Below are 23,086 nucleotides of genomic sequence, written 5' to 3'. Positions count from 1 at the left end.
AATGGATAAAGCAAAAGCCTGAAGTTCTCATTTAGAAACCCATCAGGCTAAGTGAAGCTACACAAAGAGCTTCAATATCCCAAACCAGGACAAGCTCCTCAGTGTCTCACATCTCTCCTTCCTTATTCTGTCTACTTACAAACATAAAATGCTGTAGAGTTAGTCTCCCATTCTAAACAAAGAGACAACACTAAAGGAGACACAGGACAGGGAAATGATTTCTGAGTAATAACTACCCAGAACATAACTTCACGTGGCCCCAAGTCAGGTATAAGAAAACTGAGATACACAGCATCTGGGGAAGAGGCAGAGGAAAAAAAGGTTTTACTCTTAAGAAATCTCTGCAACATTTAAGAAGAGCCTAAACAGGAAGATTTTAGGCTCTTACTTCCAGATCCAGTCCTACCACAGTACTGTGCTGTCCACTCATAGAACAAACAGGACTGCCTTGCACCGGGTGTCATCTGCAGACATCAGGAAGGGGAATTACTGAGCAAGTGTTTCCATATGAAGCTACAAATGCTCCCCATAGCATTTCAATGCGAGCCATGCCCAGCTCTTGGAAGCTGCCAGAGGTGGTGAATTAGGAGGCATTACATGAGCTGTTCCTTTGCGCCTGCTGCTGGCCACCAAGTTAATCATTCCAGTCATCACTCGAAAAATACCTGATTTGCAGCTAGGAGGTGAAACTGGTTTCAAAGTAATGGCTCTCAACAGACTTCCCTTTCCAAGCACTGAAAGGTTCTCCCTGCCATCAGCATATAAGCCAGGATATTACGAAACTTGTGAACACTTCAAAAGCTTGCACTGAAACACAAGGACATCTGCTGTTCGCATTTTAGGATCAAAAGGTGGTCAAGTAGCTTAAATGTTGAGTTGACCAAAAACACGAACAATCTACACTAGAGAAAGGTATTTTGTAATGATGGTCAGAACAGCAGCGTGTCATTCACACGATAACCACAACCTACTGTCGGTGTCTGAGTTCACTGCAGACTGTATGAAAAGCCCACCAAGAAGCAAAAATAGAGCTGCTGTCCCATTAAGCGTATGGTGGCATCTGCAAAGCAGAGCTCTCCAGCCCAAAGCTAAATGCTAAAACTCAAGTTTCCATTGTTTGTGCAGAAGCAGCGCATCATTACCCCAGTGGCTCCTTTATGGTTACTCACATTGGAAGCAGGCCCCTGCTTTAATGCACTGCATATGAATTAAATGATTTGCTGTTAAAATGATGACAGAAGCATGAATCTCCTCGCTAAAGCTGAGAGAGTGAAAGTCAAACTAAACGAGGCCTAGCAGATCGGGCCAAGGTGTACTGAGGACACCCATCCTCAACAGACTCTTGTTTTCCTTGGCATAGCTCTCATACACCATAAAGCCATGGCCAGAGTCAAGCCCTTGGCATCCACTTCACAGCTATGATTTAAAGTATTAGGAAGGCCTGTGATTAAATATTTGTCCGGGTCACCATAACTTGAGTGTAATTACTGCAAACATTTTAAAAGAGTACGCAATGCTCAAAAACCATCTCCAGATGCTTCTTTTTCCCTTCCTGTTTTTTTTGCTATCAGTTTCTTCTGTAAATCAACAAGGTGGAAAGAAAAATCACCCAGGTCTAGGGCAAGCTTCCATGTCTGCAAGAGTAACACAATTCAGTTCCTCCCGATGATCGTAGACCCTTTGTTCCTTTGCCTGACTCAAACCTGTACAAAACCACAGGCTGCTTAACAGAGTCTGCATTGTCCTTTGTATCGAAAGCAACAGGCTGCCCTGGGAAGTCTCATAAAGGAGTTTTAGCAACTGCCAATCTCTCTAGTCACTCATGACCGCACAATATGCCTCCTGTCCCCCTGAGTTTATTACTCTTTTCGTGTCACTGACTTCCACAACCCAGATCTTAAACAACCCCAATTCATGCAGTACAGAGACAGCAACCTCTGGCAGGTGGCTGGGGCAGAGGCACCTCCAGGCAATGCACTCAGCTCTGCCAGAGCCTTTGACAGCAGTGTAGCTTAACAGTCACCATTCTGGCACCTTCCCTCTGAGAAATGGCTTTCTCAAGAGGAAGCCAAAGCACTTTGAGCTGGAATAAAAAGCAAATGCTTAGAAGACATGTCATTTTTTATCGCTGTCCTGGTACTGCAGGACTAAAACACTAAAGAAGGATACTGACAAATACTGAAAGCCCTTAAGAACAGAAGAACTGAAGGTCTAAGCACAATATAGGGCTGGCCACAGTGGCCACAAATGAAAGACTTAAATGAACATCTAAGCTCCTGCTGAACGATTAGTATTTCTAATTGAAAGCTACATCTGCCATCGAGCCAAATTCAAGGGGCTTCCTGGTAACCACACACTTGTGCCTTATATTCTTCACTGGAGTGCACGTGCAGCATGAGAACAGACGTTGATCCAACACCTCACAAAATAAGCTTTGTGTTCCTGACTGAGGCTACTGGCTATATAAATAAGGAAAGGCATGCAGGGTCTGCAATGTGCACCGGCGCAGTATGCAGGCGTACCTGTCTGGTAAGGCTCCCGCCAAGGTTCATGGTACCAGAACCAGTTTTATTAGTCTGCAGCCACAGCATCACTGTGGAGGTCAGCTTGTAATGAGCAGTACGACCACTGGATTTCTCCTGCAAGAGGGAGGAAAAAGGAAAAACACAAAAGGTGACAAACCCTCCAGAAACTACACAAGGTGGCTGAGCACAGAGGCTCCACGAGTAAAAGGATAGATGCATGTAACTGCAGTTACAGAGCACAGCCTGCCTCTTAAGAACAAGCACAAGTGTGCCTATTTTCCCAGTTCTCCAAAAGCAAAAACCTTGCTGGAGCAATTTAACCTCCCGTTACCTCGTTTTTATTACCTAATTAGTGATATTTATCTGTAAACCTTTATGTTTCTTAAGAGAGGGGGAAAAAAAATCATCTCAGGATCGCGAGTACAGAAAGCAACATACCTTCAATTCTTCTGGGATTCTTTTTGATTACAGGCCTGACTTATCTCTATCCAAATTGCTTCAGGGAATTTTCAAAATTAACAGGGGAAAGAAGTTTACAGCCCCGAACACAATATTGCATTGTTCAGTGGAACACCTGTGCTCGTTAATTGTCTGGAATTAACTGGGTTTTGTTTTCACTTAGGAATATCAGCTGCCCCAGAGGCTGTACCTGAACCTCCACCACGTGGATGGAATCCCAGCATCCCTTAATCTTCTTTGATCCATCTCCAGCTTTCTTAATGAGGATCACACCGGCAAAACCATGATCCAGATCCCAGAGGTAGACAGAGGAGACTCCACCTTCGAAATACCTGCAGGATGCAATCCAATAGGCGTGTTAACAGAAAGCAGGATCCAAGCTGGAGTCAGATAATCATCTTAAATAAGCAGAACCTCTACATTTTAACAAAGATCTTTTGATTGTAAGGCGGCCCAGTCTCAATGGTTAGATACCTAGAAACAAAGCAGTTGACATAATTTTATGATACACAGATTTTAATTGCAACAAGACCGTGTATTTCTCTAAAGGAGAATAAAAGTCTAGTGAGAAACAGAGCAAGCTGCACATTTCTATAGCACTTGAGCAAGCAATCCCTCTGATTCCAATTAACTATAACAGCTGGTGAAAGCACAGGCTACAAAGCAGGCTGAGAGTAAGGCTTTATTTTTTTACAGTTTTTGATTATTTTTTTTCCTCTTTTTCTTTTTCCATTGAGCAGGTCTGAAGTTCTTTACATCACAGTCTGCTAATTAAGACAAAAGGGAGCAAGTAAGCAGCTTTATGCTGCTATCTCAAGAGTTTGGGTGAGGCTGACTTACTGACTGCAAACAGAGCTGAACTGAAACCAAAGTCCTCAGGACCAAAGGGATGCTGTCTAGGTTCACATCATATTCCAGCTTCAGATACAGCATACAACAAGCTAAACCACCTCAACCTCACATTTCTGGTAGCACAAGGTGTATAATAAGAGAACTAACAAAACAATGGCACTTGCAGAACTCAGCTGCTTTCTAGCACTCTGTATTCCTGCTTCTTGCTATACAAGCAACATGATCACAAAGATCTTCAAGTGGCTGCAAGTTTCTCCTCTCCAGCAAGAAAAGGAAGCATCGCCAACATGAAAAACGTGTTGGAGCCTCCCACCTTCGTGCTCCCCTCCTTTCTAAACAGTTGTTTAATGGTACTTCAGATGTGATTTAACTGTGCATTTTGGGCTTGGCATATCAGCTTGAAGTGCTGGGGGTTCAGGAACACCAACCTCTTCCACAAGCTGGACAAAAAAACATTAGGAATGTATTGCAAATAACCTATGCTGCTTTGAACACTTGACCTGCATTTACAGACCAGTCCAACATGCTGTTGTAAGGCCGAGTCACCAAAACAGCCCTGATTCTTTTCAACTGTGTGCATGTGTAACTGTATAACTGAAGAAACAACCACACACAGCACTGTCCTGTGACATTTGTTAAGGCACTGCCTTTAAAGGAAAGCCCTGTGCTCTGCAGGCGTGCTGAAGCCAGACTTCCAGCAGGCAATTTGAACCTAACAAACCAACAAACACCCTTTTTATGTCCCCTGGAGAATTCACAAGTGGATTTTGGTTAATGCAGTTAACAGGAATTTCAGGACCTCAGCAAGCTAAATTCTGGTTCTGATCTTAAATTCTGATGCTTCCTTTGACTGAAGGGCTTGAACCAAAGGCCAAGGAGCCCAAAGCAATGCCCACTTCCACAGCAAGTTTGCTTAAAATATTAATATAAGGAATAAGTGAACTAACTCAAAATGAACTGGAAGCCTCTGAGAACATTACCATGTATACAGAGTTTCCCTATTACCCACTTTATGAGCTTGCTACGAGCATGAAACATTAATTAAGAGAGAGACCAAAACAAGGCTTTGGGAAATTCATTCTTACCTACTGTACTTTGATCCTAATGACATGAAACAGGAGAAAAGAAATGATTTTTATGTGGTTCACCTTTATGAGATTTTACATAAAGGCTTTTGTGGGTATTTTAAGAATGTGCTAAAATGTTGTTTGAAACCACATAAAACCATCTGAAGAACCCCCCACCAGAACTAACAGCGCACACATGGAAATGCTTTAACTTGCCTTTGTATATTTAATGAATCAAATATAGCATTAATATTGTTTTAAATACTAATGTGCTACTTCAGTGAAGTTGCTTTGACACAGTATATGGGCACTCAGTGATTGAACCATCATGAATCCAAGGCACGCTGGGATGAATATGACCCAAAGCTTTCGCTGTGTCTCATCAGTCCACAACCATTCCACTCATTCCTCCTTCATGGGGAAAAAAGCTACAGAAAAGAGGACATTTTTAGGGTCCTCATGCTGCAAATGCACTGAAGGGAGATTTCTGAAGACAACTTAAAGCCAGGAAAGTCATGTTTGGAGGGGGGAAATGTCCCTTGAAACCTGTATTAAGTAATACAGGTTAATTGGCTGCTGCATAAAAATAGAAAATGGGATGACAGGCAGATTGGTAGGGGTTTAAACCTACATTTGCTGCACGAAGGTTGGGTTATCTCCAAGAAACCACTTCAATGGTGATATATATATATATTTAGTGTATATATATATATATATATATATATATATACTAAAAGCCCACATCTCTTTGGGACAGATCCTGCCTTTCCCTACAGCAAAATTAAGGGAACAACAAAAAACATTGTTTTATAGATATGTCACCAGTCACAGCCCTCTATTGATAAGAGGTCACCATGCTAATGCTACCACCCGCTCTGAGGACACCCAGTGCTCCTTCACCTCCCATATAACCACCTTTTATGTGGCTGCCCAAGAAGGTGACTGAAAGCCATAAGCCCAACATAACCACTCGCTTTATTTCCTCTGCAAAATTCAGTATGGCATTTCACTCAAAACCAATTCTAGCTCTAAAGCCATGATCAAACGCTTCAGCTTTATATCCGCTGCTCATCAACCACAGAGCTCCTGGAAAAAGCTGTTTTACACAAAAAATGTCACACTTAGGGCTGACCTACTTTACGAACACAAGAAGAAAGGAAAGTATTTAAGCTAAGAGTGATCCAAAGCTTCATGAAGTGTTTGAAGTTCCAGAGGGTGGAGATGCAGGATGGAAATTTGTTTAAGGAACCTGAGCTGTATCCATCAGACAAGAGGTTGAGGACAGAACAAAGCTGTGACTTCAAGAGGGACCTGATTCCTCAGTATAGGAGGACAGGTCCATAACGTTACCATTAAGGAACACATCAGAAAAGACACCATAACCTTCCCGATAGCATTCTGCTTCCCAGAAGCCTTACCAATGAATGTTGGACCGTATGCTGAGAAAATGAGTTTCCATCACACGGCAATAAAAAGAAGCCTTGACTCTCGGTTACACTCCAGAACCAAATCGTTCATCCATAAAAACACTTGTGAGTCTTCCAGTAGGGAACTGAGTGCCAAAGGCAGTGGGTGGGTTTTTGTAGCTGGCTTAGGACTCTTCATAGCAATAAAACCCTGATGCCAAAGTACCAATATTGGGATCTCAGATGGGCCACGCAAACCTTCAAAAGAGGTGCAGTGCTTCAAGCTGGCTCTTGCAAAGAAGTAAAGTACAATTCAAGGTTGCATGGATACTTCTTCCAACTGCACAAGTTCAGCACGGAAAGGGAAATGTCCCTATTCAGATTGCCAAGAAACCTACCTTAAAAAAAGGAGGGATGTATGGAGTGTTTTTTACTGCAGTGACAATGACTGGGTCACAACCAGAGAAGCAAGTGTCAAACAGCAACCCAAAAACACGATGAGGTGAGGAAGGAGAAACCTCACCTCCTATTAAAACAGATGACACTACTGCCATGTGACTTGGTACGACTTCCCCCAGTCCTTCCTCTGTGCCTGCACCCTATTGTTTCAAACACAAACAGCATCAGAAACATGAAGGAAGTGGGCAACTTCAGCAGTTTGCTCTCTGCCAAACCCAAAACATTGCTGAGGTGTCTGTTCCAATCACCTGCAGCCATGTAGCTCAAGTCAGAGGGGGGAAAAGTCTTTAGGACAGCAGCTGTAACTAAATAATTTCATTGCCTGGGTCCCCACTCCAGCTTTCTAGTAATGAAGCTCAAGAGCCTATTCTCTATTAAAAGACCAGGCTGGTACCAGAACTAACACCTCCCCTGCTGGCCTGCATACAAATGATTGAGAATTCTTGGTCTCAGGGGTGCAACCATGTAACACATCAAGAATGTTACCTAAATACTTACAGTGAGGAAGGTAAAATGTTTGTGTATTCAGACCAGCTGTTTTTTTTCCCCCCACAGTTTATGAACCCAAAATATGCCCGTGGACTCTGCACAGGTATTTTACAGAAATTCTTTCCAGCATACACAGGTGCAAAAGTCCCTGGAGCAAACATACCAATCTTGTTAGGTATGTGTAACTTCAATGCCAGTTGTACTTAAAAGCACACATCTGGACCGTGGTGGGATGACTCAAACTGTGAAGCAGAGTTGTGAAGTGCAAGAACTCTGCATGGAGCAAAAACAGGTCCCAGACAATGGGAACCTGAAGGCTAAACATCCCCCAGGACCTCGGATTTCATGCTTTCTAGTGCCTTTCATTATATGAAAAACAAAAACCTGCATTGCTCACACCTTCCTTACCATCCGACTGCTCTTAGAAGATGGAAACTACAGACCAAATCCCTTTTGAGAAGTCACCTGGAAACAGCTCCACCTAATAATCAAGACAATGGGTCACTTTGTAGCGTGTCCAAAGGGGGAACTGGCTCATTACCTGCCAGGAAGCACTAAATGCTCATAAATCTCTCACCCGTGCCCATCTGTTGGAGCAGCACGTTCTGCACTGCTTCATCAGCCAACAGTCTGACACGTTTCAGAGGCTGCCAGCTCCAATTCCTGGATGGGTAGGAAGGGAGAAGTCAGCAGCACAAGTCTTGTGTGCCATGTACTAAGTGTGCCAAAGCCTGAGCAGGCTGCAGATCACATGCAGCTTCTTCCTTCAAATATGTATGCATTAGATAGGCTGCAAGATGGCTAATGCTTGTTCCATCCTTTGAACTCCATACATTTGTGACTGTGCTGGTTTCCTAACACAAGCTGTCCCTCTTGAGCTCAGACTTTATGTAATCATAGAGAACCATGGGAACCCAAGGGAAGAACTCCTCCTCCTCTGAAAATCTCAGATTCAGAAGATAAGAATGCAGCCTGTGCAGATAAGCTCCAAAATGAGGCACCCAAAGAAAAAAGGAATCGGATGAAAAACAAGCAATTTAGTTTGCACAGCATGACAGTGTGTGCTTAATGCTTTCCTCTTCTAAGTTCACCTTAACCTTTGTCATGCATAACAACTCTGGCTTTGGTGCTGCTTTGAGTTTTGAGCTGGCTATGGGTGAGCTAAGGAAGGGATCCCAACTCTGCTCCTCTGTTTACTCTTACATCTAAACACAATTTTCCTTGGGAAAATAACATGGCTTTAATTTTAAAAGCACACAAACATTAAAGCAGTGAGCATCTCGGCAGTTTAGGTTTGTCTTATGAGCCTTCATCTTGTACTTATCAGCCTAACCCAGAGGCAAGAATCTCACAGATGACATAATCCTGATGTCACACCCTATTGTGCAAAAGCCCAGCCAGCAGTGAGATGGAAAGTCAGGTTTCCTTAGTGCTAGGATGCATAACAAATGCATCTGGATTCAATCTGTATGGCCCTCGCTGTGCAAACCACAGCGACTCTTGAGCCCAAGAGAAAGCCAGCACAAAGGGCTAGTAACCATTAATGAGGAACAGTGAGCTAATGGCAATAAAGTCACTTCAAAGCTTTCCATGGGTTTTCAGTTTAGGCGAAGTAGGTTTACATCTAAACACAGACAGAATGCTTACAGAGAGGGCGTGCAGCTGCCTGGTCCCTTGGTGAGCTGGAAGCTGGGCTGTGCTGAACCCAATTGCGAGCTGCACCTCCTCCATCTGCTCCTCTGCTGTCAGTGTGGTGGAATCAGCACTTCTCCATGTGCAAAATGAGTCAAATTGAATCAACCTGGTAAATAAAGTAATTGCTACCAACCTTGCCAGCAGTGCAAAATGCCCCATCCCTGGAGGCATTTGAGGCCAGGCTGGATGTGGCTCTGGGCAGCCTGGTCTGCTGGTTGGTGACCCTGCACATAGCAGGAGTTTGGAACGAGATGATCATCATCTCCCTATGATTCTACTTCTATGATCCCCAAAGAGGAAAGAAGCCAAGCTGTTCAGTGACATCAAACATCAATAAGAATAAACAGAGCACTCTGAAAGTTATAAGGTGAGGTGCCAGCTTGTTTTTTTACCTCCACTTCAGACACAGTTCCAATCCAAAATTCAATAACAAGAGGATTACGCACAATAAAGACATATTTTAGAGGTCAATCCTCTCCCAGACCTCCTTCCACTCCCATTAAATTCCTCATCCACAGCCCTAACATAACAAATTGAAAATGGATCAGCATCTAAACAAAGACAGAAGCAGAAGTTCAAGGCTTCAAGGCTTACTCTGTTGAAATAACTTGGAGTCTTAATCAATACAAACATTTACAGAAGCTGAATGATCAACATCAGAAGGTTATTTTGTTGTTGGGGTGTTGTTTTTTTTTTTTTGGTACAGCTGTTAAAAATCAAACCCACCAAGAAATTCAAGTTAGCCAAAGAAATGAAGAGGTAAGAACAGCTCTCTATGTGCACCTACTAAACTAGTCTGGAGTTGCCAAAAATCACCCTGTTTGCAGAACTACCCAGAGCAGCAGCATCCTTCCCCAGGGAGGTCTATTTAATCACTGCAGAAACCATTTCTTCCAGACAACAAAGAGCGATTAGATTACTTAATTAAAGCACTGATTATCTCCAACCCAAAACAACAGAATGCAGAATCTCAAATAGATTCACCCAGCCGCCCTGGTCCTCATTATGCTTTGATTTCAATCAATTGCGCACACACACGTCAAAGCAAAGGGCAATAAATTACAACCATGTGTTTGAAGAAATTATCTTCACGATACTGGAAGTGGAAAAGCCAAAGCCCTAACTGAATGGTATGAGATATTAGGCTTCCATCTGGGAATAATAACCCCCTGAACAAAAACATACCAGGGCATTAGCTTCAGGCAGCGTCTGAGTTAAACCTGGCAGCAGGAGATCAAACTTAAAGTTGTTTTTTTTCTGGGGGGGGGAGGAAAGTGACATGGATTTTGGTCAAACTGAGAAACGTGCTTGTTGTGAGTGCAAAACAAAATAGGAGCGTAACACCTCTTCAACCCAACGAGACACAAACATGCTTCCAGTAATAAAAGGTGGGCAGCCTAGTGATGTTAAGAGGAAATAACACAGCACTGGTTAGGAAGCACTGAAGCTTCCATGCCCCAGGAAAGCTTTTCTCAAGCCTTCATGATTTGAAACCATTCCGTTGGGCTCTACAAGACTCCTCCAAAGTTGTTGTCACGCTGCAGTCACCCCACACGATGCTCAATAAGCTTTTAGGGGGCAAAACTCAAACGTACGTCACCAGCAAACAAATTTGAATGGATTATTTCACGCCGATCGTTAACAAATGCACAACAGGCTGCTTTCCTCAAACCACCCACGCTAGCAGGTGTCAACCCCTTGGGAAATGGCAGATCCATGCTGATGACTCACTAGATGTAGGTGGATATTTAACCACACCTGATTACAACAGAAAACTAGAAAGGAATGGTTATGTGGGCCAAATGGGACCGAGACGAGGAAAAGCTGAAACTATCAGAGGTTTTGGAAGAGGCTCAAAATGAACTCTGTGAGATATTATCACTTACTGTGCATGAAGTAAAGGGAGATAATCCAGAGGAAGATTGGACTGCATGCTTAGAGCTGAGTGGGAACAGCACATATTCTCTACAGTACTTATTTTTCTTTGGAAAGTAAACATCCTCCTCTTCCGCTCCCTGCTGGAATGGCTGCTCTAGGATGTATTCTAAAGCTGAGCACCATGCAGAGTAACATCTCAGAAACAAGTACTTCCAATGTACTAATTTAGGCCAGGGTAGGAAATGCTCTGTTCCCTTTATTATGGTCAGTATTTTGTCTCGGGAGAAGTTCATTCATCCTAACCTGCTCACACCCACCTGAGGCTACCATCCGATGCCAGACAAACATGTATGCTGCAGGTTGTTGGCTGGGTTTGCTTTTGTTGTTGTTTTTATGCTTGGCTTCCTTGTGCTTAGGCTCTTCTGGTGCAATTAACACAAATTGCTTTGGCAGCCTGAACTCACCTCTGCACACAATCTTCCTCTTCCAGCCCTACAATCAACGACAAGCCCATACAGTGCAATGTCTTTCTGCGACTGCCTGGAGAAGTGCAAGCACAAGAGTCAGCGGGTCAGCCCAGAAGGGCTAAGAAACAAAGCCTCAAAGTGCTTTGAAACACCTAGCAGAAACGTTCATTATATGAAATTCGAGCACACAGGAGCCTGGTGTTCTCTGTGAACGAATGCCTAAAGACCAAACCAGAAGGCCAGTGACACCCCGAATCAACAGCACTCAGACCTTTGCAGTGGGGATATATTGTTAATTTCCAGCTCCAGCAGACCATGGAAATGACATCAAAGCAATTGCCATCTTCTTCCCACTACAAGCTTCCCCACACTTTGGTCTCCCACGTGATTATAGCAGCTGTTATGTTAGTAATTGTTACAGCCATTCCCAACCTGACCTGCTGGCAGCAGAAGTGTGAAAAGCTGGCACTTGTTACCCCCACCTCATTCTTCCCCCCTTTGATCTCCAAATATAAATTAAGCTTTTGCTGTCAAAATACCAAACCCAATTGTTAAGGAAACTGCAGAGTCCAACTATAAGAACAAACGCGTGTTTCTATCCAGACCTCTCTTGTAGGTGAAGTACAAATCACTTCCAATTTCAAGCACTAGGAGCCCTTCGAGCGGTCAGGTTAAGTTTCCCTAACTTTGCAAATTCTTTCCAAAAATACTACAATTTTTACACCACTCAGCAAAACCTAAGCCACCCTTTTCCTCATTTTCTGACACCTTTTTGAGATCCTAACATGCATCAAAGTGTGCTCTGCTGACTGATGCTCTTATCTAGTCTGTACTGCAAGCCATAATGCCTCAGTCATTTCTGGCTGATGCCACAAGAATGAGGTCTTTGTGAGCAATCCCTCCTGCATCCTTCTCACAATGTATTGCCTGCCAAACTTGGACTGGCTAACTGAAAGATGAAATGGGATAAAATCTTTCCTTTTACTTCCATACAATATATTAATGCTACTATTGTACCCCATGCTGAGCAGGGATGGGCAGATTCACTGAGTCTGAGGGCAGGCTATACACTGAGCTTTCCTTTCTGGAAATGAAACTTCTTTAGAGGAGTTATTGTATCCAGCTGTGACTTCATGGTTAGTGATCACAGAGGGATTCAATCTCTGTTCCAGAAAGCTACTCATTTTCATCTTAATGAACAAAAAACCCTACTGGTCTGGGTCCGTTCTGCACCTGAAGAGTAACTGCAAACCTCTCTTTGCTGCCTATGCAGAAATGCAATCTTTCAGTGAATTCAGGCACCTATAACAGCTGTTACTAGAGGTTCGGTAACTACACGTACTGCAAGAAAAGTAGAATTTGGTATCTATTAGAGAAGACTACATGTCTGGACAGGCAACACATCAAATCACATCTTAAAACGAGTAGAAAATGTGATTAACTACATCTAAATTATCTCCACCTGGGTGCAACATGAAGAAGCAATGCATGCTGTTCACCTATTTCATGGTCACTAGGGATCTCCAATGTGAGCATATCCCAACTTTGGTAAAGGAGTAAGTTTCTTTTGCTTTCCACCCCACCATTGCTTTTTAGTTTTAACATTACTGTTTCCATCCCATTGGTGCTTAGGAGACCACAGGCTATACAGAAGACAGTTGTGAATGCAATGCAAGATCAGTGCATTCCCACCTTTTAGAAGGACTGCCTCACTGACAAGTCACCTGGAAAAACTGCAACTGCAGCTTTAAAAGCACACGGCCTAATGACACCGTTCTCACACTTTTCCACTAGTTCCTTCCCTTTACATCTCTTTAACAAGACAAGGCCTGAAACACAACCATCAGAGAATGGTCTTTCCAGAAGTACTGACTCCCCACAGCGCTGCCACATCTCAGAATTAACACGTGCCATCTGACAAAACGTGCAAGTTTCTGCTGTACAGGTAGATATTTTGAGAGAGAACCGTCTTGAGGGAACAGAAAAAGCAGATGCTTTAGGACTGAACTTAGTCAAGATCAAAGAGAACACAGTCATTTCAGGACAAAGATGCCATTAATCTATTCAAGAGATGAGAGAGCCAAGAAAGCACTTCAGCTTCTGCCGTTAGCATCAGCTGGCAAACTGGATCGTGTTTTCCTGACATGAAATCATAGGCGATATGCTCCCCAGCAGAAGATCAGCTGCTGCCTACCCTTCTGCCTCCACTATACACAGGCATGCCACCCTCAGAGGCGCTGCATTTCAGACCAATACATGTACTGCACGCCTGCTGAAGGAAACAAAGAAAGTAGAGGGCTGCGTATGGTAGAACTGACATACAAGTCTCTATACTGGTCAAAGGCATTGTTGGCTTCCACCTCCAGCTTGCGCAGGCGAGCAGATGGCATGGCACCGTCTTCCAGGGGAGGATCATACTTGTTACTCCACGGTGATCTGCCAAGGAGACAAGGAAAGCAGAGAGTTAGACAACATGGAAACTCAGGAGAGGTCAGAGTGATGGGTCTGACCAGTCCTACAGCAGTCAGCATCCTTTGGGTTTCTGCTATATAAATAGCTACACCTGGGTTTGTATCTGCAACTTCTCAAATATTCAAAGGTTCAGCCTCAGCTGTTGCACATCAGGTATTTAAAATGATTTCCATGCAAATACAAATACATTGTGCAGCTTGTTTGGCACCTGACAACGTTTGAGCCAAACTTTGCTGCCTACAATTAAGGTCCCAAAGTTTTGCTATCAAATAAAACCAGTCTTTCAGCACAGTGGTAGGAAAACATTTGAACAACACACAGGGTTTAACAGGGTCTGTTAAAACTACAAGTTTTTACTGTATGATTTCTGCAGGTGTGGAAGAGATGTTGCGCTCATAATGAAAGATGTGGTATTAAAAGATTAATGGAACCCTTTGCCCATCTGCTTGAGACTTTTATAACTCCCTTTCTGCAAACTTGCATTCTCCTCTTCATTTCCCCTGGGGATAACCAACCTACATATATCACAGCTAGTCCAAGAAAAGGTACCTCCACCTTTTGCCTACTCAGTTTACAGAATACTCCAGTAGACTAACGCTAGGTCTTAATGCAGTCCATACTTCAAGGCTTTTTCCTCAGTAGCCATTTGTTACTCATTTCTCTGAAAGGTAACTCCTTTTGACATGTTTAATGCAAAGCACAAAGTAACAGGCTCTGCTTCACGCTGCCCTTGTGCTTTCGCAGCACTTCACCCGTCCCCTCCTGACAAACAGGTGAGACATCAGGAAAAGCTAAATCACCGTGTCATATCCACCCAGGGCAACATGCTTCAGCTGGTGGTTCTCATTTTTAAATAGATGCTTATAACTCACTTGGGTTGGAGAATAGCTCACGTTTATTTACCTGATGAAATCCAGAAGAGATATGCAAAAAAATCCCTCAAAAGGTAAGGATCCCAAATGGGACACCTGCACCCATTGGGCAGCACGCTAAAAGCCAGCTTATGCCAAAGAGGTCCAGGAGGATGAGCATAGAATCAATGCTAAATAAAGGCACAGTGGAAATACATGAAGTGGAAATTACAGTTCTGTTACAGAGAATGGATTAAGAATGGCACCTGAAAATGAGATTTACACTGTGTGAAGTAGAGGAACTTGAAGAAAATCTAACTGCGGATATTTAAAGGAGATTCTTAGAGGAAATGATGCAAGATCGAGATAAATGAGACTTGAAATACCAGATGCTTGTAAAAAGCTTCAGTTTCCCACCTCTGACAGATTGGTTTGTGATCAGATCAGCAGCCCCTTCATGCTTTGTTTCCTTAAGTGTAGCAGATGCTTATCTGCACATAGGTAAGAGCAACTGAGCTTGTAGTACAGGGAAAAAGTAGGTAATAAACATTTATGAACCTATAGGGGTTGCTAGACCCCTTAGTAAGATCTCTTAACTGAGTTGACTGCAGAGGTCAAAACAAGCTAACAGGTGTACTTGGTAAAAGCTTCTGCATCCAAAATGGTGAGAAATAAGACAGTGGCATGATCTGGTGCGTGGCAACCCCATCCACGGCAGGTAGGATTGGATCTACATGATACTGAACGTCCCTTCCAACCCAAGTCATTCTCTTGTTCTGTGCTCAGATCTCTTTTGCAGCTGCTGGGATGGTGCTGAAGGGAAGGCCAGCAACAGAGTCTTTCTAGCAAGCAGACCGTGGCATTTTCAACCCATTATAGTTGGAGCCAGAAGCAGCTTCACCTAAAACAAAATTCATAACACAACCCCATAATGTTTTCTTCTGCTCCATGGAAAAGCACTCACGACACATTTCAAAGCTTTAATGGAGGCTATTTGAAGAAAGACAGATGGACAAGGGCACTTACATTTCAAAAGTCAGACCTCTCATTTCCCTAAAAGAGAATGGTTTTTGTTTCAGTTAACAGGCTTTAGTGCTGTTGGCACCAAATTCCCCATAAGGATTCCATTTAATGGGCTGATCAAACATACTTCGAATGGGAATGTATGGACAAAGTCAGAGACCTTGAAGTTCCATATATTGAAAAAGAAAAAGCTGCTTTCACAATGTGGATTCCACTGCCTTTTGATATGCCCCCAAACCTTCCTTTTATTACAGGAGCACTCACAGAACTGCCTACAAGCATACACACATAAGAGGCTGATTGCATAAGCAGCAGTGTGATAATATGATGAAATGTGAAACTACTGACGTATGAAGATCCAAGAGAGACTCCAGGATGTACTTTGCGGTCTGATCCATGCCAACACCAAGAAAATCACGTTCCTTAATACAAGGAAGGACTGAACTGTGAGTTGTGAGTGGCTCGGCAATTAGGATATTAAATTCCTTGAATGATGCCCCATGAAACAGGTGAGGTTATCACCAGAATGGACAAACATCCCTGTCTTTTCTCATAGCTGCCACCCAGTCAAACTGTAAAGCTGCTCAAAAAAGGCCTACAAAGCTCAGTTCCCAGTGAGGAAGCTCCATGAGGAAGCAGAATTCATATGAGCCTCAGCTGTCCACTGAACACCTTCAAATCCTTGGATTTCTATTAAAAGAAATGCAATTAGCAAAGTCTCCAAGAGAAGAAAACCGAAGCTTAGTTCAAAGCGTGCAGTAATTGGGGATGTAGCATTCTGCAGGTGACTGCAGCCCTTCTTGTGACTTCTCATCTAGCGTGTGGTTCTGAAAACCTCAAAAGCTTTTAGAAGTATAACACACTCTTCCAATTCTGCTCTAATTGATTACATTAGTGCAAGAGCCACTTCCCAGTAACAACTTCAGAATTTATGAGGTATGAATAACATTATCTGAACACAGGCACGGACTGGATCAACACATGCACATGTTCATGTTGCCTGGTTTTCAAAGGCTTTTGCTTTCTGTTGAAGGAAGGAATTTACTTTGTGAAACAGAGCTGAGGTCAATCAGTTCCAGAAGGGAGAATCACTTCAATCCAGAACACTTGAACCAAAAGCCTTAGAGAAAGCACAGCCTTCTTTAAGGCCAACAATTAATACATCATGGCTATTCACTACAAAGAAATGAAATACCTTTGCTGAAATCTCATTATGTAATAAGTCCTCCTGCTTCCTTGTTACTATTTAAGTACCTATTCAGTAGAGAAGCAACTAAGCAAATTTCAGAGGCAAGCATGAAACTAACCTTAAAGAAAGGGCTTCTAAATGCAGTAATTTAACATGGGCTGTTGGGGAATGAAGAGGGGTGAGTGTTATTGGTTATATAACAAGTGCCTTCTCCATTTTGCTGAGCCTCTTGGCAATAGATGCTCATGCCAACAGACTAAAAAAGATCCAAAGAGACTGACAGAAACACATCACAGCCTTGGGGAGAAAACATCTCGTGAAGGACCCACAAGAAACACATCATCTGTGGTACGCTCCATCCTCTTGCATGTGACAGAAAGGATGCAGCTGTGCACAGACATTTTGTTGTGGCCTGGAGAAGATTTCAATGTTAGGATAGTACTCTTCAGAACACGAGCAGATGCTTCACCTTAGAGACTTTCTCACCTCCTGGCCCACTGCAATAGAGGATATACTTTAAAAAGCTCTCTGTCATTTACAGTTGGCCACAACCCAGATGCACTGTCAAACTCCACATCCATTAGCAGTCTGCTCCTCACGCTAACAGGACAAAATGAATCTCAGTACGTTCTCTGTATCAATCATCTACAGACAGGTGTGCTTCCAGTTTAGTTAAGCACCTTTCCTGCAACTCAAAGCGATTGAAACCAATTAAGTTACAACCCTATATAATCTTACCTGTGTCTGCAATGATGGCCTGAGTCAAAGAATAAAAAAAGTCATAATATTTCTGGAATTCCACCTTGAAACAGACTGCTTGAAACTTTCTGAACATAATCACCACCTCAAAGCAAAGGAAAGCTAAACTCTTACTGCAAAGCAGTCCCAATGGTTAGCACTAGAAACGTAAGCTATTACACCAAACCAGAAAGGGAGCGCAAGATGTAAGCCTCTAATCGGAACCAGAGGAGGAGGTGGAGCGGCTGAGCTGTTAACTCAGGACAGAAGATGGATGGTGTTCATTACTTCATGGCGTAGCAGCCTTGGTTAAGAGAAAAGAGCAAAAGCCAGGTGATGCAATATTCACAGCGGCTTCTGGACAAGCTTTGTAATTCTTAATGGAAGTATTTGGAACTGTGGCACCAATGCTACAGACATTAACAAAAGACAGGCAGTGGAAAAAGGAAAACAAATAGCTTTAAGCATCGGTCGCTGAAATATAATCATCCTAATGGCAAGGTATGGAATAAAAGCATAAAAGGAGAGACTGCATTCAAAGCAGCTGCCGATATACTGAACACTCATCATGTTATTACAGCCCTTTCCACTTTGAAATGTATTATAATTATCTAAAGCTCATATTGTTCAAATATTTTCATTGTCCTCGCCTGCAGTTCTCAAAATAAATGAGCTATTTTGGTAGAAAGGGATTCCTTTCCTTCATTAAAAGCTAAGGCCAAGATTTTCATTGAGAACTAATGACACTGCACGTCCAAAATGAGAACAACCCCCTGAAAACACAACTGAAAGAAGCTTTTCCCAGCTGGCAAGTCCACACTGCTTTGCACAAACCAATAATTCTTTTATTTAAACTTGCTGCCTGAATCATCATTTTTCTCCCTTATCAGCCACATTTTACAACCTTACAACAAGAGGTGATTTAATTTCACACCATAGTTCTGGGGATCCAATTGGTTCCAGTCCTCAAGGATAGAACTGTGCTACAGGAAGCCTAAGAGGAACCCATTAGTGTCAACCCTTTAATGGGATAATGGCATCAGATTTTAGGCTTGAATGAATGACTACAAATCTTGGTATAGAAAACACAAAGTCCTGGGGTTTCTAGGATAAAACATATCTTGTTCCTGAGACAGACAGACAGAGACCTGAGCTGTAAAGGTCATCAGATTAGCGGCCACACAACCACAAATGTCTGAAAGCAAAGCATTCTATAGTTGTTAGGTGATGAAGATGTTTGCATCAGGGAAACACTTAGGACTACTTCTACAGTCAGTGGATGTATTCTCTTACTCAAGAGAACAGGATTAGAAACAGTCCCAGATTCATCACTGAGATGAGTTTAATGTAGTTTAATATCACTTAAACTTCCCTTTTTTTGGATAAGAATAAGAGGGAGAAGGGACTTCAATACTCTGATATAGAAAGTGAACCAGATCGGTCCTTTCTTGCGATAGGAACTCACCTATACGAGTCTCCATCTCTGTTGTAATCACACAATAGATAGTCTTTTCCTACCACCTTATCTCGTGCAATCTTCAATGGCTGATCAACAGAGGAGAGGAGATCTTCACAGAGGCTTGGGACCTGAAGGATTAGGGAGAAACAAAGACAGAGAGAGAAGGCAATAAGATTAAAATTAAGAGAGTGCGGCATCCCTAAGAACAGCTTGTGTTATTAACAGCCCACCTCCAATAATTTCAGATTTAATTACCTAACCACTGGTGTGGTCCACTATGCTTAAATATACACAGTCTGAATGTCAGCTTCTTGCCAAGGACAGCCAGTAAAGCAATTGTTGAGGACTGATGAACCAAGGTAAATATTTATAATGGAATGGAAAGCAGAGAGCTGCTAAAAGAACACACCATCCGTATGCACTAATGTATTTTTCACAAGCTCCCACTCCGGGTACAGTTTAGAACAGTTTCCAGGCAGCCGGCCAACCATTACCATGCTGGTTAATAAAAATATGTGCATTTATGTGCACACACTTGTGTAAAACTAAACCCATCTCCCACATGGGTGTCAGCATTCTTGCTCCAAGGATCATAGCAAATCCCCTCACCTCCCTCCTCTAGGGGTTAAGGTGCATTTATTTATTTACTAAAGGATCCCTGGGGTAGAAAAGAATGAGAAACACACATTAGAGGTAGGACTTTGGTTAAAGCATCACTGCAAAACACTCAGATGCCATAGAGGGATGTGGAGCACTAAGCCTTGTTGTTCCAAACCCAATGACCCCAAACACGCAGGGATGACTGCATCAGCCCCACTTGCAGAAGACAAAATCTGAGATCCAAGATCACCAACTAAAAACCCCTCAGGATCAAACAAAATAAAACCAAACCTGCAAATTCCCATTTAAAGTCCTATTCAATCCTTACAGAACTCCACAAATTTTCACATCTAAGACGGGCAAACGAAGTCAGGTTGTTATTGAGAGGTGCTCAGAGGTCGCTGGGATGATTCTGCCTTGTGCTGTTACAGCTGCAGGCTTTTTCCTGTGTTTACAACCCTTGTTTTCATAATGTAATGGTAAGGATTTGTTATTAAAATTCCAAAAATTCCATGCAGAACATCAAGATGTGCCACTCCTGGAGATCCCAGACGTGCTGAGGGTGTTGCTGCACTGCTTACTGGGACAGCACAAGCTCTCAGTGACTAGAAGGCACCCTTGACACATTACTTACATCTTAAAAACAATGAATTTCATTTCCATGTAGTAATGATGAACTAAACTCCTCCCTGGGTGATTCAGTAACAGAAATGTGCATAAGCACAGATATTTTCTGCAATCTGTATGAGCTGCATGAAGCCACTTAAAAGGCAAAAGGCAGGGACACCAACATCCACATTTAATGCCAGACCAGGCTGCCCAGGGCCCCATCCAACCTGGCCTTGAACACCTCCAGGGATGGACGGGGCATCCACAAAGCAGCTGTTCCAGCACCTCACCACTCTCATAGTAAAGTACTTCTCCCTGTCATCCAACCTAAATCTTCCCTCCCTCAACTTAAAACCATCTCCCCTTGTCCTGCTGCTGTCTACCCTTTCCAAGAGTTGATTTGATTCATGACCCCACTGTGAGTAAACGTTACTGCAATGAAAACATTGGCTGTACAGGGATGGATTGATTCATAAGCAGAGTGCGCTCCCATCTCTATTCTGACACCCATTTCTCCTGCCTTAAGCAGGTCACGTGCAGAATATAATCTTAGCCTTGTATCTTGAGCTAAAAGCCATCATTAATTCTATTCAGTCCATGGTACACCCATGTTTCCACAAATAAGAGCTCAATGACCTATTCTGCAGCTCATATGCACAGCTATGAAGCGAGACCACCCTCGATGTACATCAGTAAAGAAAAAAGAGGGCTCTTGGGAGGCCCCAGCTCAGCCTGGAACTGAATAGCAGCATCATTCAGCAGCACATACTGTGCAACAGGGCGCTGCTTGGGGGGATGGATTTCTTTTCTTCCCAAGGAGATACATAATGAATGCATGGTACAAAGGAAGGAGAAACAGAATGAAAGTGAGTTAAGCATACTCTCCTGCATGTTGAACAAGGTTTCTGTTGTCCTGTGTAACAATATTCTCCATCAGAGCAAGCCAGGTATGTGGACAGTGTTTTAATTAAGTCGACTGCTATCATGACAAATAATCACCCGTGCCAAAGTCAAAACCATACCCTTCTCACAGCAGCTCACCTAATAATGATCCCCTCTCATCTCACTTCTTGGTAAAATAACATATCACCATAACAATTACTGCTGTTTATATTAGCAGTTTAAATTAGCCCCTTAACAAGACTGAAGTAAATGAGCAGTAAAGGGTAAAGAAGTAAACTCCAGCTTTTCACATCGGACATGCATTCTCCACCTTGGCTTTGATCACGCTCATTGGATTGCATCAAATTCTTCACCTTACATATCCAGAACAGCTAATGGGTTGGCTTGCTAGCCCTGCAACCCGAGCACACTACCGTTATTGTTTTTTTCCAGCAGCCTTGACTGAAATGAATCATGTTTGCAACTGAAGCAGTAATATTGTTAGCGTGAGGTTCTGGGCTTAAAAATACCTCATTTTTCCATGTTTATGCAGTGGTCAGTACATTGTGACCTCCACAGGAACCTCACATTGCTGGAAAACTAACTTAGAAGCAGTAAAATTAAAAGATGAAACGTTTTTCCTTAAGGAATCAAAAGGAAGATGGAGTGAGCTCCAGAAGTAATACAAGCATTCAGGTCTATTTGCTGTTTGATTCAGAGCCTGTAACACACAGGTATCCTAAAGCATACCCGACAAGTTGCTTTTAATTAAAACCTTCATATGCAAACAGGAAACTGAATATTTTAGATGTGTGTGAACTCATGGATTTGATTTGCTTTGTCTCTTTTAAAACAACTCACACAATAAACCCTGCATGTGTCAGTCCACAGCAATGAAGAGCCCTTGCAAGTCCCCAGCTCTTCTGCACAAGAACTGCTTTGGCACAAGACCTCCATCTGCAGCCTGAGTTCCTCCCCTCTGGGTTAGCATCTAATAAAATATTATTATAATTTGAGTCATTCCACAGCCTCAGATTTTCCTGTTCCTGCAGAACACAGACACGGCATAACGGATGTTGTGGAAACTCGAGAAGGAAGCCTGGCTCCACTCATCTTGGGCCTAAAACCACCAGTAAAGTCACTCCCACAAATCCACACAGTGCTAAACCTTAATTTGATCCATCAGATGTCCAAAGGCCGCACATTCTTTAAGCTCTGTTTATTAAATGACACTTAAATGGACTTTTGTGTTCAAGGCCAGATGAAATTGATATTGGAAACAGCTCAGCTTTACTCGAGGATCTCTGCACTGAAGTCCAACGCTGCAACAATTTGCAAAAGTGAAACAAAAATCAATTTGCTTTGCTGGCAAAAGGCAAACGTTAATTAGGATGCAGCCCTAAGTTCGTCTAGTTAGTGATGTCATGGCAGAAATTAATTACAGACATTTTCAGCTTAGCTCAAGGAAGTGCATCTGAACTCTCTGAAAGGTGACAATCAGGATGGAATTCAGCATTATGCAGCTTAGGGAGAAACAAAAGCTGGCCATCTGGCAGGCACAATGAGATGCCCCACTTTTTGACTAGTGACCTGTAGGTGAAGGCTTCTGTATCCCATTACCAGTCCTGAGTCCCATGAGCCATCACAGCATATCAATATCTTGGGAAGTCCTGGCTGTGCATCCAGCTGGTGGTAGAGATACCCAATGACAGCTATGGGAAAGGCAGAGGCGTACATACTCCGTCCAGTCCTTCCTCTTGATGTTTCTATAGTCTTACTTTCCCCACTACCTTTAAAAGAACTTAGTTTTCTAACTAGGATTCAAGCTCATCAAGCGATTCCCCTCCCTACATTCCTTTAGGAAGAGATTTAAACAGGCAGTTCAAGGGTTTGTTAACAGCAGCAGTGCAAAGGCAAGAGCCTGAAAGAAAGAAAGGTATAGTTTAGGCTTAAAAAGAAAAATACT

At 42.8% G+C, this 23,086-nt stretch overlaps 1 protein-coding gene across 3 annotated transcripts in view; it reads right to left on the bottom strand.

Moving 5' to 3' along the window:
- Nucleotides 1-23,086, bottom strand: part of CAPZB (capping actin protein of muscle Z-line subunit beta) — a 49,835-nt gene that overhangs the window by 8,920 nt on the left and 17,829 nt on the right. For all 3 annotated transcript variants that reach the window (XM_072354516.1, XM_072354517.1, XM_072354518.1), the window contains exons 3-6: nucleotides 19,036-19,157; nucleotides 13,620-13,733; nucleotides 3,175-3,316; nucleotides 2,523-2,639 (exon numbers count right to left, since the gene is read on the bottom strand). In XM_072354516.1, coding sequence (XP_072210617.1) covers nucleotides 2,523-2,639; nucleotides 3,175-3,316; nucleotides 13,620-13,733; nucleotides 19,036-19,157 — 495 coding nt within the window. The remainder of the gene's footprint in view (nucleotides 1-2,522; nucleotides 2,640-3,174; nucleotides 3,317-13,619; nucleotides 13,734-19,035; nucleotides 19,158-23,086) is intronic.

This window comes from Excalfactoria chinensis, chromosome 20, assembly GCF_039878825.1.
Source record: "Excalfactoria chinensis isolate bCotChi1 chromosome 20, bCotChi1.hap2, whole genome shotgun sequence".
Classification (NCBI taxonomy): Eukaryota; Metazoa; Chordata; class Aves; order Galliformes; family Phasianidae; genus Excalfactoria; species Excalfactoria chinensis.
This window is presented reverse-complemented; position numbering and strand designations above follow the sequence as displayed.